The sequence below is a fragment of the Cydia amplana genome, chromosome 12 (genome assembly GCF_948474715.1).
Source record: "Cydia amplana chromosome 12, ilCydAmpl1.1, whole genome shotgun sequence".
NCBI classification, from domain to species: Eukaryota; Metazoa; Arthropoda; class Insecta; order Lepidoptera; family Tortricidae; genus Cydia; species Cydia amplana.
The window spans coordinates 9,815,942-9,833,987 of record NC_086080.1 but is presented as its reverse complement, the minus strand read 5'-3'; the positions used below and the strand labels follow the sequence as shown (position 1 = coordinate 9,833,987).

Below are 18,046 nucleotides of genomic sequence, written 5' to 3'. Positions count from 1 at the left end.
ACAATTACCTGCAAACAAACAAATCATCAAAAACATTACATGTAAAAAGGTGCAAGTCTCGCAACGCTTCTACTACAAAAAAGTTTAAGATGTAATGTGAAACCAAGTCGGTTATTTTAATCAGTGCCAGGGGGTGTTAAAACCGTATCAATAAGATATCTTTAATTTGTAATACGTATAATGACTTGGCCATCGCACGGCTGCATAATGACATAAGGATCATCGTCACCTATCAAAAATAATTCTAATTGAACATAACGCTAGCGCTAATTGCAGTTTGAGCATTACACATATTTAGTGTACGGTACGGTGAGTATAATACGGTACGAGTAAAGCATTATGTGCTATTGCCAAGTCATTTTATGTATTACAAATTAAAGATATCTTATTGATACAGTTTTAACACCCCCTGGCACTGATTAAAATAACCGACTTGGTTTCACATTTTACATTTTAAACTTTTTTGTAGTATAGAAGCGTTGCGAGACTTGCACCTTTTTACATGTAATGTTTTTGATGAGATCTCATCTCTTTTTGTAGGCAGTCCTTCTTTTCGGGTACTCATACCCATACTATGTATACACATATCATAACTAAACACATCTTCATTCATACTCACATCGTACATTGTAGTGTACCTTTACTTTACCTACTATTTGTAGGAACTGCAACAGTAATTTTGTAATAGCATATATTTATATGGGATTACAAACTTAATTATGCAGTTCTTAGATCTTTAAAACGTGACTGATATGGCAATATTTTTAGGTTTTCTATGGCTTGATAAGCTGAAAACTACTTATGTTTAAAATGTGAAGCTTGTGGGTATGCTAGAAGTACCTTAGAATTATGATGATCGTGAGTGAGTGAATCAGTGTCGAAATTAAGGAACACATACAATAATTCTTAAACTACAAATTCAAATTGAATGTTTTTGAGAATATATCTTAAGCCTGTTAAGCCCTATAGATTACTGAAAATTCAGGGTTCTAGCTTCAGCCATTCAGCCAGCACAAAATTACAGGACGTCGAAAATGGCCTGAAATCCTGAATCGCTTCGAGAAAAGGATGGTACGGCCGTGCCTCTTTGTTTTGCTCGACTTGGCGGGGGCACTGCCGTGCCCCCAGATAACATTTAATTTGGAGTAAATTATTTGTTGTTAATATAAAATATTTTTTCACCTTTTCCAACTGTTAAACAGTATGCAATAGTTATAGTAGAAACTTTTTATCGCTGGAATCCAATCTTGGATCTATATCTAAATCCCTAAAGTCTTTTCTCCTATCGATGCATTCCCTAATATTGTTTGTCATAATGATCAGCTGTCTTAACACTAAAAACCCTAATTTTGGTTATCCTAATATTGATTACTTATCTTAATGTTATTATGCATATTTTCTTTTTTGCGAGGGTCGCAGTTGAACCCTAACCTAACCCACTTTTGTGGCAGCAAGTTCTAAAACCTAACCATTTTTCAGAACCTTACATTATAGAAAATAATCGTTATGACAATTGATCGTTATGGCATGTGCCCATTAGGACAAACCAGTTAGGGCAAGTGACTTTAGGACAAACGTTGTTAGGGATTCAGAATGACACCCCCAATCTTTACAGTAAAAAAGGTTTAAATTATAATAGCACAACATAACAGAATAGGATTGTCTGCCTCCGGCTTGCCTTAACCGGCTGTCCAGAGTGGAGTCGTGAAATCTACGTTCTCGAGGGTAAATGTGAAAACATAAGTGGCAAGTTGGCTACAGGTATGTTTAAAGTCCAGTGACACCTCTCTAGTTCTCTACCCTCAGCCCTCGCACCGGTGTTACGCTTGAGTCATCTTAGATGTAGCTTAATGAGGGGGCTCACCTTGTAGGTGGGGGCGAGTCACCATCTGCCCGAAATAAAATTGTATTACCTATACCATTTTATTAGGCAGGCGTCTGGTATACAATGCCATAGCATAGCGGTAGCCCAGTAGGCCCAGTAAGTCCATGGCTTTGACCCAATAGCCTAGCCTAGTCCATTTTAGATTCCATCAACTCTCAATAGTCTTTATTAGAGATGCCCCGAATAATGGTTTTTTTTTTTTTTTTTTTATTGGGAAACAAACAGCTTTCAATCTTACACAATATGAATTAATATTAATAAAACACAAGCCAAAACAGTTTCCACTAGTAAATTAAAGCAGATATGCTCAAAGGGAAGTACTTAATAGAATACAAAAAATACAAAACGTATTATCCAAAGCAATCAAGCAAACTGAAAGTTATTGAACTACATTATTGTTTCATTTTAACTACTGTATTATTTTAACTAAACTTGTTAGTTAAATCGAGAAGAAAAGAGAAAGAAAGGAAAAATAAATAAATAGATGTACATTCTATGCTAATGTTAGTTTGTTAGGTACATCGTTGTAATTATTACTAAGTTAGGGTTTATTTTATTTTTTGGCCGAATACCGAATATTCGGCCACTCTCTCGGCCGAATACCGAATATTCGGCATGAGATGCGAACATTGTGAGTCACAATATTATGAAAACTGTTCGCCAACAAAGCACAACGTTTCGTTCTAAGATATATTTTTTGTAAAACAGGACTAATGAATGTAGGGTTAAGAGTCAATGAAATCAGACCCATGATAAAAATAAAATATTTCATAATCAACAAATGCTTAAATAAAGGGTCTTCCTATTTAACAACTTTCCAATAATACTTTTTAAATATTAAATACTTACCTATACCTAAATTTGGTATTTTTTTGTGTAATTTTTCTTTTTAGTTAGAGGCAAGAGATATTCGGTATTCGGCCGAATAGTAGACAACATTTGGCCGAATACCGAATATTCGGCAAAAAGGCCGAATAGGCCGAATACCGAATAGTTGCCGAATATTCGTGGCATCTCAGTCTTTATACACCTTGGCGGGTGCTGCTTCCACGTGCGTCCCATGACGGGCAAGGGCAGCATCTACTCGGTGTAGCCCCTACAGGCATTAAAATGTCAAAAGGCAATATATTGTCTTCGGCTCGGCAAACGCCTCCCACAGGTCCGGAACATCATTGTTTCGTGATAGGAAAGACATATTAATATTAATACTAGAGATGCCCCGAATAGTGGTTTTGGCCGAATACCGAATATTCGGCATGATATTTAACAACTTTCCAAGAACACATTCTAAATATACCTTACCTACATAGTTTTTGATTATTTTTATTGTGCAATTTTTCTTTTTAAGTAGGTGCAACAGATATTCGGTATTCGGCCGAATAGTAGGCAACATTCGGTCGAATACCGAATATTCGGCAAAGTGGCCGAATGCCGAATAGTTGCCGAATATTCGTGGCATCAAACTTGCCACTTACCCATTTAACAACACAATACAGTAAATAACTAAGCTAACATAAGCTTTAAAGTTTAAAGAATAGTGGCATACGACCACGGCTATCCTCTGAATATCTATAATTTAAAGATAATAAATATATAATATTTTCTAAATGCGATTTCGAGATGAATTTTTTCTTGTTTCATACTTTTAAGAGCGCAATTTTTCAATAGTCGGGTTTTAGTTTTTGAACTTATTTTTGAAGTGAAAACTTCTTTAGCGGCGCTGGGCACTTTTTGAGGTGGGGAAAAAATGATAAACTCGAGACAGCGTAAGGCGATTACGTGACCGTAAGGGGCGTAAGGCGATCACGTGACCGTAAGCCCCGTAATTTATGGTGGCCACTCATAATTTAAATGGCTTTTAAATCAATAAAGAAAAACTCAATGTTATTTGACATTGTAAGTCGGGTGACAATGCAATATTATGGTACCATCGAGCTGATCTGATGATGGAGACAGGAGGTGGCCATAGGAACTCTGTGATGAAACGACGCAACCTAATTGTGTTAGGGGTTTTTAGAATTGTCTCGATGAGTATTAGTTGTCTGTCGTAAGAAAAGTACAGTCAGCGATAAAAGCTTGTACCAAAAATGAAATTTTTGCCAAAAACTTATTTATTTTAGTATGAGGGCACCTTCGGTCCCGGCATTGCAGTGCGACACGTACGTCGGGCTATGCCCGACGCATTTAGTATGAGGTGCCTGGTATTGTCGTTCGCCACCTACGTCGAACTACGCCCGACGCATTTAGTATGAAGGGCACCTTCGGTGCCCGGCATTGTAGTGCGCCACGGACGTCGGGCTGCGCCCGACGCTTTTAGTATGAGAGCACCTTCGGTGCCCGGCATTGTAGTGCGCCACGAACGTGGGGCGACGCCCGACACATTTAGTATGAGGTCACCTTCGGTGCCCGGTATTGTAGTGCGCCACGTACATCGGGCTACGCCCGACATATTTAGATGGTAGGCATTGTAGTGCGCCGCACGTACGTCGAGCTACGCCCGCAGCATTTATAGAATCCTGAGCGCTAGCGGATCCGAAATTCGTTTTACCCGCAATCATCTCATCTTCCTCGCGTTATCCCGGCATTTTGCCACGGCTCATGGGAGCCTGGGGTCCGCTTGGCAACTAATCCCAGTAATTGGCGTGGGCACTAGTTTTTACGAAAGCGACTGCCATCTGACCTTCCAACCCAGAGGGTAAACTAGGCCCGTATTGGGATTAGTCCGGTTTCCTCACGATGTTTTCCTTCACCGAAAAGCGACTGGTAAATATCAAATGATATTTCGTACATAAGTTCCGAAAAACTCATTGGTACGAGCCGGGGTTCGAACCCGCGACCTCCGGATTGCAAGTCGCACGCTCTTACCGCTAGGCCACCAGCGTTTTTTTTTTACCCGCAATATTAATGTTTTATCGGGTAGGTACATGCAGGGCCGGATCTAGGGTAGAGCGAGTGGAGCGGGCGCTCTAGGCGCCGGATGGCAAGGGGGGCGCAAATGGCAAATGAGAAAAAAGTTTTAAAAGACGCGAGCGTAGCGAGGGGGGGGGGGGGGTGGAAAATAAGCTTGAAAACTTCAACGAACTTTACCCTGATCAAGGGCTCGTGCCGGCACTGGGTACATGCAAGCAAAACCGGGGGCAAAAGCATATGTACATATTTAATATATAATATATAATGTACATATTTGAAATGTGCTAATTACGCTCTTTCAAATGATATATATATGACACGGCATCATAACCTTAAGGAATACTATCTTTCCCTACCTGTATGTCTAGACATACATACATACATAAAAACTACAATATATACCTATTAAATAAAGAAACAACAGTGGTGATACACATGTACATACATGTGTATAGTGTTGAGTCGCTCACTCGTGAGGCACCTCATTTGTACCACTCATTTTGTAAATTTGTCGCAATACTTCGTACCGCAAAAATGTCTTACTTCACTCCTCTATTCATTATACTCATTTACTCGCGCGCATCACAAACCACTACCTATAATACTGTAGCGTATAACAATATATAGATAGATAGATTTATTTATTTATAAAGGAAGTGATGAATACATAAAAATGAATATACATTTAAAAAAATGTCGCTGTTGGAATTCATGGAATAGTCGACGCTGAAAATATAGTACCTCACCTCATTTGAAGTAAGACATTGTAACACCTCATTTTAGAAAATGAGGTACTCATACAAACTCATTTTAAACTGATGTCCTACCCATCACTATGTGTATCACCACTGTTGACATACATCTAGATGTATGTTTATGGTTGTATGTATTTAAGTTATGTTTATCTTTATTAATGTTTTGTGTTGTTTGGTTATATTCAATTCGACTTTTCATATTTTTTATTTGCGCCACCTACCGTATATTCTAGTTATTTTGTCTCCGATATCCAAAGGTTGTCTGGAAGAGATCGCTCTTAAGCGATAAGACCGCCTGTTACCTCTATTGTCTTTATGTTATTGTACATTTATTGTAAACTACGTGTATGTGAGGTGTGCAAAAGAGTATTGTATTGTACTTCATTTAATTTTTTTGTTCCTGACTTTATGACCTCTAGAGGGCGCCATGATCAATTTAATGTAACGTTATAAGCCTACCAGCGGACAATCAAGACAATTCGAATGACACATCATTTGTCAAGTTATAATGCGTACTTTTGAAGTTATGAGGGAACAGATGAACATACATACATACATACCCACATACATAATGGTCAAAATCATAACCCTCCTTTTGCTTTGCCGTATTCGGGTAATAACATCATGAAAAAAAAAACATGTATTCATAGCATAATTTTTATTTATAAGTGATAATAATAATAATAAATAATAATTCAGCCTTTATACGTCCCACTATTGGGCACAGGCCTCCTCTCATGCGCGAGAGGGCTCGGACTATAGTCCCCACGCTAGCCCAAAGCGGATTGGGGACTTCACATACACCTTTGAATTTCTTCGCAGATGTATTGCAGGTTTCCTCACAATGTTTTCCTTCACCGAAAAGCTAGTGGTAAATTTATATTTCATACATAAGTTCCGAAAAACTCATTGGTACGAGCCAGGATTTGAACCCGCGACCTCCGGATTGAAAGTCGGGTGTCATATCCACTCGGCCACCACCGTTTATAAGTGAATAACAAGTAAATTAATAAGGGCATAACCTAATATGTAACAAGTAAATTAATAAGTGCATAGCCTAAAAACAAATAAATTGATAAGTACATAGCCTAAAAACAAGTAAATTAATAAGTACATAGGCTAATAACAAGTAAATCCTAATAACAAGTATATTCTACAATATCAAGATACAATTCTATTGGCTATATTCTACAACATCATACGAATTCTATTGGCTATAATATTCGATCTATGCCCATGTTTCCTGGGACGGCACATAGTTGAATAGCCATAGTGATAATTATAATACATTTCATTAATGCTAGTCTTACTAAAATCTACATACGTTTCTAAAAATGTATTATACTTATCGCCAATTGGCAAACACGACATTAAGTTTAGCTTATTAACTACCGGTGTATCCTTAATATTTTCTAAATTTACTTCTAATCCTAATTGATTAGTTGTTAAGTGAGTAGTCGGTGATGTCAAGTCTGGTGAATAATCATAGACTATGGCTCTTAATTCTAATAACCACTGTTCTTTAGCATACTGTTCTAATAACTCACGATCATTGTCTTTGTTTATCACTTCACTTTTTGTTATAATGTTTTTCAAATGGTATTCCCACATGTCATGATTGTTGTCTTTAGTAATGCAGAATCTCTGTGTGTAATGTTTTCTCATTGCTAACTCCACCCTGGCCAATTCTGCGACGTCATCTGCTGGTGCTGGTTGGGTGATCTGCATGTAGTGTAAGCATTCTTCTATTTGTGCCTTCAAATCCTGCAGGTCTGCGATTTACTTGGACTCTAATTGTGGCTCTTCTAACTTGCATGTGATTGATGCGTCTTGAAGTTTTCTGAGTCTTTCTTCGTAGACACGGCGTATCAAGACCGCTCGGTCGTAGAAGTGGTACTGCCGACACGACAACTTGAGCAACTTGTAATGTTCTTCACAATATTTGAATTTCATTGACACATATTTTTTACATGGTTTGTCCCAAGTATAGGCTGAACATATCAGTCCCACAAAATTCCCAAAGTTACCATCTTTTCAAATGCCAAAAACTACCTGCAAGTCGTATCAGGTAACAAGTCACTGTGGGATTGATTGATGTTATCGAGGATGCCGATACGTGGCCTAAGGCCTAAGCAGGCCACACTTATGGATCAGAGACTCAGAACAGGGTTCTTGCATCATGATTGAAGCTCGCCGTGGGTTATGTGATTCTTCCAGACGCCATTGGTTATTCTGATTTCGCTCAGCAAGTAAATGGGCCACGTCTACACTTAGCCGTCTTCGTTCGAGTCACGTCCGTACTTCTGTATTCCTCGCAAAAATACATGAAAAATAAAAATTGATACAGAAATTGTAAAGCAACTTAAGCAACAAGTGTCAATACTGTCAATGTCACTGATAGATGTCACTGGAAAAACCGATTATTTTTGAGCTGTCAAGAGCTCATGTCAGAACGTCACTACTAATTTTGACAGCTCCCTTAAAAAAAAGAATGTCTCTGGTTTTTGGCTTCCAATTATTGGGTCGTACATTATTGGGTCGGGCTTTCTCGACCTGTACCAATAATGTTCAGCCCAATAATTGAAAGCCAAGGGACTCAAATTAGTGGACGCGAATTATGGGGTCGTACATTATTGCCCTGTGAAAATAGTGGCTTCGTATTATCGCCCCGGACCAAACTTGCGCGGACCGAGAATGCTCAACCCAGGAATGTACAGCCCAATAATCCGCGTCCATCATGGACGCCAATTATTGGGCTGTACATTCTTGGGTTGAGCATTATTTGGTTGTGTATTAGTGGCTCCCCTATTGCTCGCATGCCGGCCGGTGTTCTATCTGTCTCTGTCTTCACCGTAGTAAAAAGTATCCTTCGCGCGCTTTTAGCTCCGGTGCTCTGCTCGTTCGCCTCACTTCAGTTCATTCAAGTACATAGAACAGTAAAGTAATTTAGTTTGTTGCCGCGTGACTGTGGCGGTCGTGTTTTCAAGACGTTTTGTGTAGTTAATTATAGTTGAGATTTTTGAGTGAAAATGGTCGATATTCAGGCCGGTCAGAACTCTAATGTATTCCTCCTTGCGGGGATTACAGTCCTAGTTTGTGCGATAGCACACTTTATTTACAAGCTTCTTGGAAGGAAGAATGAGGAGGCAGTTGAACATGAATCGGAGAAAGATACAGGTTAGTTTTTCAATTGGAGGTAGATATTTTAATAGGGAAATGTTTAGTAGGAATGAATGCTCGTGACTAGAGTTAAATTTGGCGTGGAATGGTCGTTGCACCGCACACGTGACGGAGCGCCGCGTGCTTGCAGATCTTCGCGGGTTTGCGGGGTTTGTATCGTTGACCCGGCGAGCAGGCTCGGTGAGTCTGTGCCTAACTGTAATCTGCTTCAGAGACGGGTGCATTCTACAACCACGTTGCGTTAGTTTGGCGCCCTCATTCACACTTTCTCGATTATGTTTTACCGCGCGATTAGGGTCACGTCGATTTTACTGTTAACTTTGTCTAGTGACTCGCGTTTTTTTTTTTCAAATCATTCTTTAACAGATGGCGTGAGAAATATTCAGATATTACTATATTATTAATCAAAATTTACTTCATTTGAATAATACTTTCTTGCGGAGACTGATTTCAAAAGAAATAATGCTTTCCAATTTTTTACTGCCACTAAAAACTAACTTCAACTTACTGGATATGAAAAAGTATATGCAGATGTACCACAAATTTAAAATTATCCTTGAAATAGATCAAAAATGTGTTATGGGGTATTCACCATAGTAATATAGGAAACAGGATAATTATATTTAAACTGAACTCATGTTACCTTATTGGCTGTTATCTTTATATACCTATAGATATTATAGATGAAACACATTCAATTAATTAAAATTAAATAATCTTGGCAACATATCTTAGAAGATAAACTTACACCCTCTTTTTCTATTTATTCAAACATTTTTTTGCTGCCTGGTACAAGTGAGGTTTAAACTCCAATTTTTGCATAGGTACTTACTACCATAAAAACGAAAACTGAACTCATCTTATTTTGTGTTGTTATGATTGTCTTATAAATATAAATTCATTTATCTTAACTTAATCAATATCTTTTAAATACATAGATTGGTACTTTATCTCAGACAATCTAACAGAATCAATTGAAGACTAAAGAGCCTACATTGAAATAGGTACACAGTTAATTAGTTTGAACTTAATTACACAACAGTGTAGGTGATTCAACTAATTATTTTCAGTTGCTTAGTGCCACTTGCACCAACCCACTAATCCGGGGTTAAACCGTCAACCCAGTGACAAATTGTACTGGTAACCATGGTAACACCAGGTTTAACCGGTTAACCCCGGCTTAGTAGTATGGTGCAAGTGGCCCTTAAAGATGTATGGTAACCGAAGACAATATGATGTATGGTAGTTTAATTTTTTAAATAATTATTTGCTGTGTTAACATTTCATACTGAGTAATATATTTACAAATTTTGTAAATATATTACTCAGTATGAAATGCTACTATACAAAACTAGTTTTCACTAAGCCATTTTGCAGAAACCAGTAAGAACTCAAAAACCCAGTCAAAAGTTGAGTAAATATGACAGTTGGAATTCCATATGTTAAATCCACCTATTAGTACCTATTGGTTATTGACTGAGTCCCATGTTAGTGAAGTCATTTCCGCCCCTTATTAGAGTTTTGTTCTGACTGTTTCATACTCTATACATCCACACTTCTAGACATATTTATACACACTTCTTTTACTTTGCTCCCTTTCTCAATATTCTAACTAGGATACTCATAATAAGTTAATAACCAGTAAACAGTAAAGTGGCATATTATTGTTATTTGGAGCCTGTCGTGTCCCACTGCTGGGCAAAGGCCTCCCCCCAATTTCTCCACAAATCTCTGTCCAGTGCTGTCTGGCCACTCCTTTAAAAAGGAGTCCAGTTCATCCCACCATCGCCGGCAGGGTCTAATTGGAAATAATTTCAAACTTTGCTTTAGGAGGCCAACATTATCTCGAGGGCACACTACTAGTTACAGTTTGTCATGTATGCCTATTGATTATGTATAATATTTCTAGAAAAAAAAACAAAAAAATTCAATAATATGGCAAAATGAAACGCAATTATGAATATAAAACTATTCTCAAGTACAACAATAATATGACATTCATGCTCGAATTGTATGTCATTAAATTAATTCATCACAGAAACTGTTCACCTGTGTAAATTCGATATGTTAAGAGCCAAACAGCTTATACGCCACTTGGAAATAAGGTATTTACGCCCTTTGACTCCAAGATGGTTATGTGGTATGAGAGCATTGTGTCCACAGCAGCATTGAAACCTGGTAAAAAAGGTAAACACGTTAAACAGTCGCCGTGAAATTTATCATGATTCATCTATATGCATTGTTTATACCTAAAGAAATTTAATCTGCATAGGTACCTAAACCTAAAATGAGTACCTAAACATTTCCGACAGCAATTATGATATTGGTATAGGTCATGACTCATGTTGATAGCAGTAAAATCCACAGAACGATAATTTTCATTCATAAATGTAGCTATTGTTGTCTGTGAAATTTTTATTTTTCATGGAATATATATTCATTAATTCTATAAAAACATGATGCTCCCTGACTTCCTTAATCGTCCCTATGCCACCTATGGCGTATGGTTTTAAAAGTAACAGAAAATTTCGCGTAGCTTATGTGTAGTGACCCAGTAACCCGTTTAATTGGTGCGTTGTGATGATAATTTTCTGCGTAAACATTGCGTTAGCGTCAGTATGGGGTATCGATGTAACGATTGAAAAGTCTTACACTCGTAATGTGATATAATCGACCAAAATACCCTACAGACGGGATACGCGAATATTACACTGATGAGAATTTGCACGCGGTCACGCTCCGGGGTTTGAGCGTGACCGCGCTATTCGCGTAGTATACCTGCAACTATACCTACTACTACTATAGCGCTACTACTAGAGCTACTAGCTGCTATAGCGGGTCATCGGAGCGGCGTGAGAATCCGCATCCAATGTGCAGACCGCCTTAGGATCGCTCATCTCAGGTGCCGCCAACTCACGTCATCTTAAGATTGTTTACTTAATACAAGTAGTTCCATGGCTCCTATATAATTCCAATAATGTATTTTCCTTACTCACGCTTCGTGATTTTTTACCGTTATGGTATACCTACAACTAAAGATGCGACGTGAGTAACGGCGATGATTCATTTGATCATTATTATTTGTACCTACTCTAGATCTATGTATATTTTTAATAGATTGCTTAAAGGTGTGCACAGCATTCGGGATGATCGGGGCATTCGTTCCTACTTCCTACTTCGTTGCTAGAGCAAGGGGGCTACCGCGAAAACCGAATTTCGCAAATTGCGGGCATTTTTCTCTGCCACTCTAATTACGCCCTCATATTCAATTCAATTCAATTATATATCTTTAATGACAAAAACACATGTCAAAATATACAATACGAATTAAAAATAAAATTAAAAAATACATGACTTACACTAAAAATAAAAAGTAATACATATATACAAAATATCAAAACAGTACCTACCTAATATATAATCTGGGGGCACGGCAGTGCCCCCGCCAAGTCGATATATAATGTACGAGAAAGAACAAGTTACGCTGGTTTCAATTCTTATTATTACTGAAAAACAAAAGAGGGCAAGCGTGTTATTGGCGTAAGGGCTCATTTAGACGATGTGAGAACTCGCATGCGAGTTTCATTACATTGCGGGTTTTGATTGGTCGGTTGAATTGGACGTAACCAACAGTCCGCAATGTAACTAAAATCGCATACGAGTTTGCGCGCCGTCTAAATCAAATGAGTTTCAAATGTCGAATTTGTCAAACAATAAACCTAGAGTTCGCTGGGAACCGTTGTGTCAGCTGTATGAGAGCTTACGAGTTACGAGTCTCACAGCAAGTTGTTGGGGAGATCCTCGAGGAGCATGGACATATTATGGTCTATATCAGCGGTCGGCAACCTTTTAGCAGCCATGGGCCACATAGTAGTTAACGAAGTTTACGCGGGCCGCACTCTGTTAATATTTATGACTTTATCAGACATTGTCGTTTGTCAATATTACATACAAAATAGCCAGGGAGGCTCGCGGGCCGCAAGTGACAGGTTCACGGGCCGCGGGTTGCCGACCGCTGGCCTATATGATGAAACATCTGTCGGTAAACTGCACGTAAGATACGAGTATAAGTACCCTTACCACGACTGCCTTAGCAGTGTCAAACTGGTGGTAGCCGTAGCTATAGCTATATAACATAAATATGTATGTTGATGTACAATATTACTAAAGATGACCTGCATACGACCGGCCTTTGGTCACCCACGACTCGAGTGAAAGGCCTGATCACGCGGTACGCGCTCACCCAAAAACGATCGTTGCTTATCTATAGCTGTGTTTCTAGATTCAGATCTATTTATACATACATACTATTTAATTTGCATTCATGTCAAAATTTGCATTATGATCGTCTAATAAAGTAGGTATTATCCGTATATTTTTTTTGTCAACGGAGAATAGATACTGTACGTATTCTGTTTTGTTTAAATTTTAACCTATTAAGGATTAATAATGCTTTATTAAAAATTTCGACATCTTGTTGCAACAATCGTTGCACCCTTTTTCAAAACAAACTAACAATGCACTTCTAGTAAGTACGAGCGCCCTATAATTAATATCCATATTCAATCAACTTTAAGGTTTAAGTTTACTCTTATATCTAGAAAATTCTCTATTTTAATAGAGAATTACCTAGATATAAAACTTTACAGCTTCATCCATCTTTCACTCCTTGGCCTGCTGGCGCCGCTTTCATGGCTACAAATTATTAGTTTAGAGCATATTTAAATGCAAAATATTTTGCATAGTTATGCCGTGTTTACAAAGGCGAATTCATTTCTGTTTGATATTTCTAACAGTCCTGTGTAAACTGCCCTAGCCTGTTTTGTCGTAAAGGATTTAGAAATTCAAACATCTCAAAGTCATAATTGCTTGATTTCCATTTTTGCGGCAGTTTTATCATCAGTCAGATAAAATGTAAATAAAAACCAAACTTACGTTGATTATTGCAATTAGAATCGGCGACGAGGAATCTTTTTCATCGCACGATAAAGTGCTGCTGGTTTAGGAAAAACAACATATATACCTACCTAGGTACAACATACACTAAAACAGTAGTATCCGTCTATCAGTATGTCTTAATCAGCTGGTAAAAAAAACCTTTAAACATAATCTACGATAATCATAAAGAACCAATTCATAATTTTGCTTGTCTGGTGTAAAGAAGATGTTATAAATATTAAACAAGACAAACGCAATATTAAGGTTTTTTGTTTCAATATTTGCCTTTGTAATAATCGTAACTTCCATCATACACACACAGTTTAGATGTGCGAAACTATTACTGTACACAAATGAGCAGAAATTTATTCACCCATCCAGGAACTCGACAAGGAAAAGATAAAACACGTAACGAAAACAAAGGAAAACGGGCTTATCTTCGTTTTTTTTATTGATGGCGTATTGCTTATGACTACCTGTGTTGATAGTGATACGCGTTGCATAATAATATGTAGAGGCTTTTGACGCGTCTTCTTTGCACGCAGCTCCACATAGGAAATTGATGGGGGCGAGATAATCGTACTTCGTGTAACTACTGCCGAGCAACTTGTAGAAAGAAAGTTTAAGTGGCGATCTCGCAACACGATAAGGCTCACAACAAAGTACATATCATGATGATCGGGTTTAGTAGAAATAGTAGATCCGTTGGAAGAAATTAGTAGATGGCCAGTCTTTATGGAGATTTTCGGATTCCTTGGCTAGCCTCCTTAGCAGTGGGCGTGTTTCGGCTGACATGCGGAATATGCGGATAACAATATTTGCAACAAATGTTCATCAATTTTAGAATAAGGGCTGATTTAGACGGCGCGCGAACTCGTATACGATTTTAGTTACATTGCGGACCATTGAGCTGACATCAATTCAGCCGACCGATCAAATGACGCAATGTAATGGAACTCGTATGCGAGTTCTCGCACCGTCTAAGGGTTGTCCTCGCTTACAGTTTTTCTATCAATACTCAGCTACGATCCTTAAGACACTCACAGACAAGACTATCTCACCTGAAACTTTTGGAAACTGTTTACTCTGTCTATTCGGTCGTTATTACGTATAAACTGATGAGGTTCGGTTATAAGTATGATTAGATGTTCCCTGAATCGTGCAATTTTATCTATCGGAAACCCATGGTAAGCAACGCACGTATGCTAGCCAGGTGGGTGGACCCTCGAAAGTAGTATCAAACGTGCTTAGCGTTTACATGTGCCGCTGTGGGTGGCTCGATTCGATCTTCATTTATTATAGGTTAGGTAGCGAATAAAAAAAAACTTGCATAGCATGGCTGCTGCTCTGTCTCCCCTTTAGTATGTACCGAGTATTTAATTGAATAAGTATAAAGCTCGGTGTAAGTTGTTTTTAAGTAAGTTCAAAACATTACATTTGCACACAATATTAACTTTTCCCGCCGTTTACTTAGATCAATATTCAATTTCGTGCAAAAAAATAAAATATGTTTGAAAGTGAAACTATATTCAAACTATAGCACACAAAAGTTGGCAATGATATTGGCCACGGGACAGTCATTTACATAATTATGTACCTATATTGTGTTATGTAATCATATTTCCGACGTGCGCGTCTATTTTTGCACATAATGTTTATGTAGATCATCATCTGTTAACTGAGGTCAGGAAGGCGTAGGTAAATAAGCTATTTTTTTAATATATGATATGTTTTGTTACATTTTTTAAAGAATTTAACAATCTGAGGCAAAATTGAGAACTAAACTGAGTAAATTTTCAGTCAATTTTAGCCTAGTACAGAATAGTTATACGAGGGGCGTTCAAAATATTCTCGGTATTGATATCTTACGACCTCTTCTAAAATTTCTTTCGTTACTGGCCGCTAAGGTCTATTCATTGACATTAAAAAAAAGTATAATTCGAACCGAGATAGTCTTTTGTTTTTCTGCAATTGCTGAACAAACATGAACATCCTGTGCGAATTGACAATGTTAACTAAATTAGAACATCGATGCGTGATAAAATTCTTGACAAAACAGGGTAAAAATCAAAAAACCATAAAAGAGGAAATGGATTGTGTTTACCGTGAGTCTGCTCCTTCTTTATCTACCATTCAAAAGTGGTCAAGCGAGTTTAAACGCGGAAGGGAGAGTATTGAAGATGACCCTAGACCTGGCCGGCCTGTAGTAGCTACTTCACAAGAAAATATTGATAAAGTGGAAAAACTTATATTGGAAGATGGTCGAGTGAAGGTAAAATCTATAGCACAAGTAACCAATCTCTCTATTGGTACCGTACATGATATTATACATGACCATCTTAATATGTCAAAAGTAAGTGCAAGATGGGTTCCGCGAATGCTGACTCGGCTTCAAAAAGACATGCGTGTAGCTTGTTGTTCCGATTTTATTGACCTGTGCGGTGAAAATCCTGATGAGGTGCTGCAAAGAATAGTTACTGGAGATGAAACCTGGGTTCATCATTATGACCCAGAGAGTAAACAAGAGTCCATGCAGTGGCACATTAAGGGTTCAGCTCATCCCAAGAAGTTGAAGGTCATCCCTTCAGCTGGCAAGGTCATGGCCACGATATTTTGGGATTGTGAAGGAGTATTACTAATCGATTATAAAGAAAAAGGTGTAAATATCACAGGACAGTACTACGCTAACATTCTACGTCAATTAAAGGATGTAATTAAAGAAAAGAGGCGAGGAAAGTTAACCAAAGGTATTCTGCTTCTGCATGACAACGCCCCCGTCCATACTGCTCATATTGCCAAGGCAGCTATTGTTGAACGTGGGTTTAAAACTGTTACTCACCCACCGTATAGTCCGGACTTAGCCCCCAGCGACTTCTTTTTGCTCCCCAATCTTAAAAAGGATCTGCGTGGAAATAAATTTTCTGACGATGAAGCATTGAAGGCGGCAGTGGAGGAGCATTTTTACACGAAAGATAAAAAATATTTTTACGAGGGATTAAAAAAAATAATTGATCGATCTTTTAAGTGTATGAACATAGGGGGGGAGTATATTGAAAAATAAAAATATCAAACTTTTCGTACTTGTTTGTTTTCATTCTCATACCGAGAATATTTTGAATACCCCTCGTAGTTTAGGACTCGCGGATGGTCTTGCAATATCTAAGAATCTTACGTACCTCTCTTCATCTTTACAAATTATAAGTATTACGCTACACCGAGTCCGAGGTCCTCATTTTATCCTTATGACCTAGTTGTTTAGCATTAGATATTAAGAATAAATACCCTGGAAGTGAATAGAGCCCTAAAACTATGGATCAAACCTGCTGACTTGACATGACACCTACAATAGTTCGGTTTAACATCTTGCTAATCTAAATGTTAAACAATGTCCCACGCCGACATTATTTCATTATGCTAGGCCACGAGCGTGACTTCCTGGATTCTCAGTCGCTTCTGTTGCCTTAGTGACACAAGAGACAAGTAAATTGTCTAGACCATCTATCGCCACACAAAAACGCGTTCCACGTTATTGTTGTGGATGGAGCCATGAATGAGCCATCACTTGCCGAGCAAAGTTTCAAATCGATTTTTTAAGATTCTCTGACGTCTGATTCAGACCATAATTCTATCTAGTAATACAATACTAATAAAACAATAATAGTTCAATTAAGTAACCATAAGGTGCTAAGACAATTTCAACTCCTTCAAAATTCAGCATCAAATAGGTAGTGGCGGAAATATATCGTCACGTTTGTTAGCATCGAAATATAGTAGTGTACCGATATATTCGGCCATTTGATCGTCATGGACTATCTAATTGATGCGGACTGTACAACTATGGTAAACGCAACTTTGTAATAGATGTATTGGTGACTAGTCTTTATTAATTTCCTTTTCTCTTGTGTCACATGCATAAGCACATTGTGTACTTAAACCGCTGGATTATTCATTTAATCCAACGCGTGACAGTGTTAAATGTGTTTAGTGTATGACGGACTTTAATCTTGAAGGCATCAGCTTAATCGCAAACATGCCCAAGGGAAGCCCGCAGCAAATGTGGCTTACACATTTTTATTCGGGTGTGCGCAAACCATGCTACTCCTATTTTTTTTATACGCATACAGATGTGATATTTTTTATATTTTTATAAACGGGGCTATGACCGCGAAAATCGAACTTCGCAAATTGCGGGCATTGATCTGTGTCACTCTAATTACGCCTTTATTGGAGTAAGGGAGATAAATCCCCGCAATTTGCGAATTTCGGTTTTCGCGGTAGCCCCTCTGAGTGTCTATCGATATCTAGGACATGTATACAGTAACAGGCGAAGATTTGTTCCTATAAAATTCAAAGCGGAGTATAGTGAGTATAAATTTGT

General features: G+C 38.0%; 1 protein-coding gene across 2 annotated transcripts in view; it reads left to right on the top strand.

Moving 5' to 3' along the window:
• Positions 1-8,413: 8,413 nt before the first annotated feature.
• The window catches only part of LOC134652971 (transducin beta-like protein 2), an 83,120-nt gene continuing 73,487 nt past the window's right edge, over positions 8,414-18,046 (top strand). Inside the window, exon 1 of one of the 2 annotated variants that reach the window (XM_063508229.1) lies at positions 8,414-8,727. In XM_063508229.1, the coding sequence (XP_063364299.1) occupies positions 8,580-8,727 (148 nt within the window). In that variant the 5' untranslated portion in view covers positions 8,414-8,579. The remainder of the gene's footprint in view (positions 8,728-18,046) is intronic. The other variant, XM_063508227.1, reaches the window with a different exon arrangement.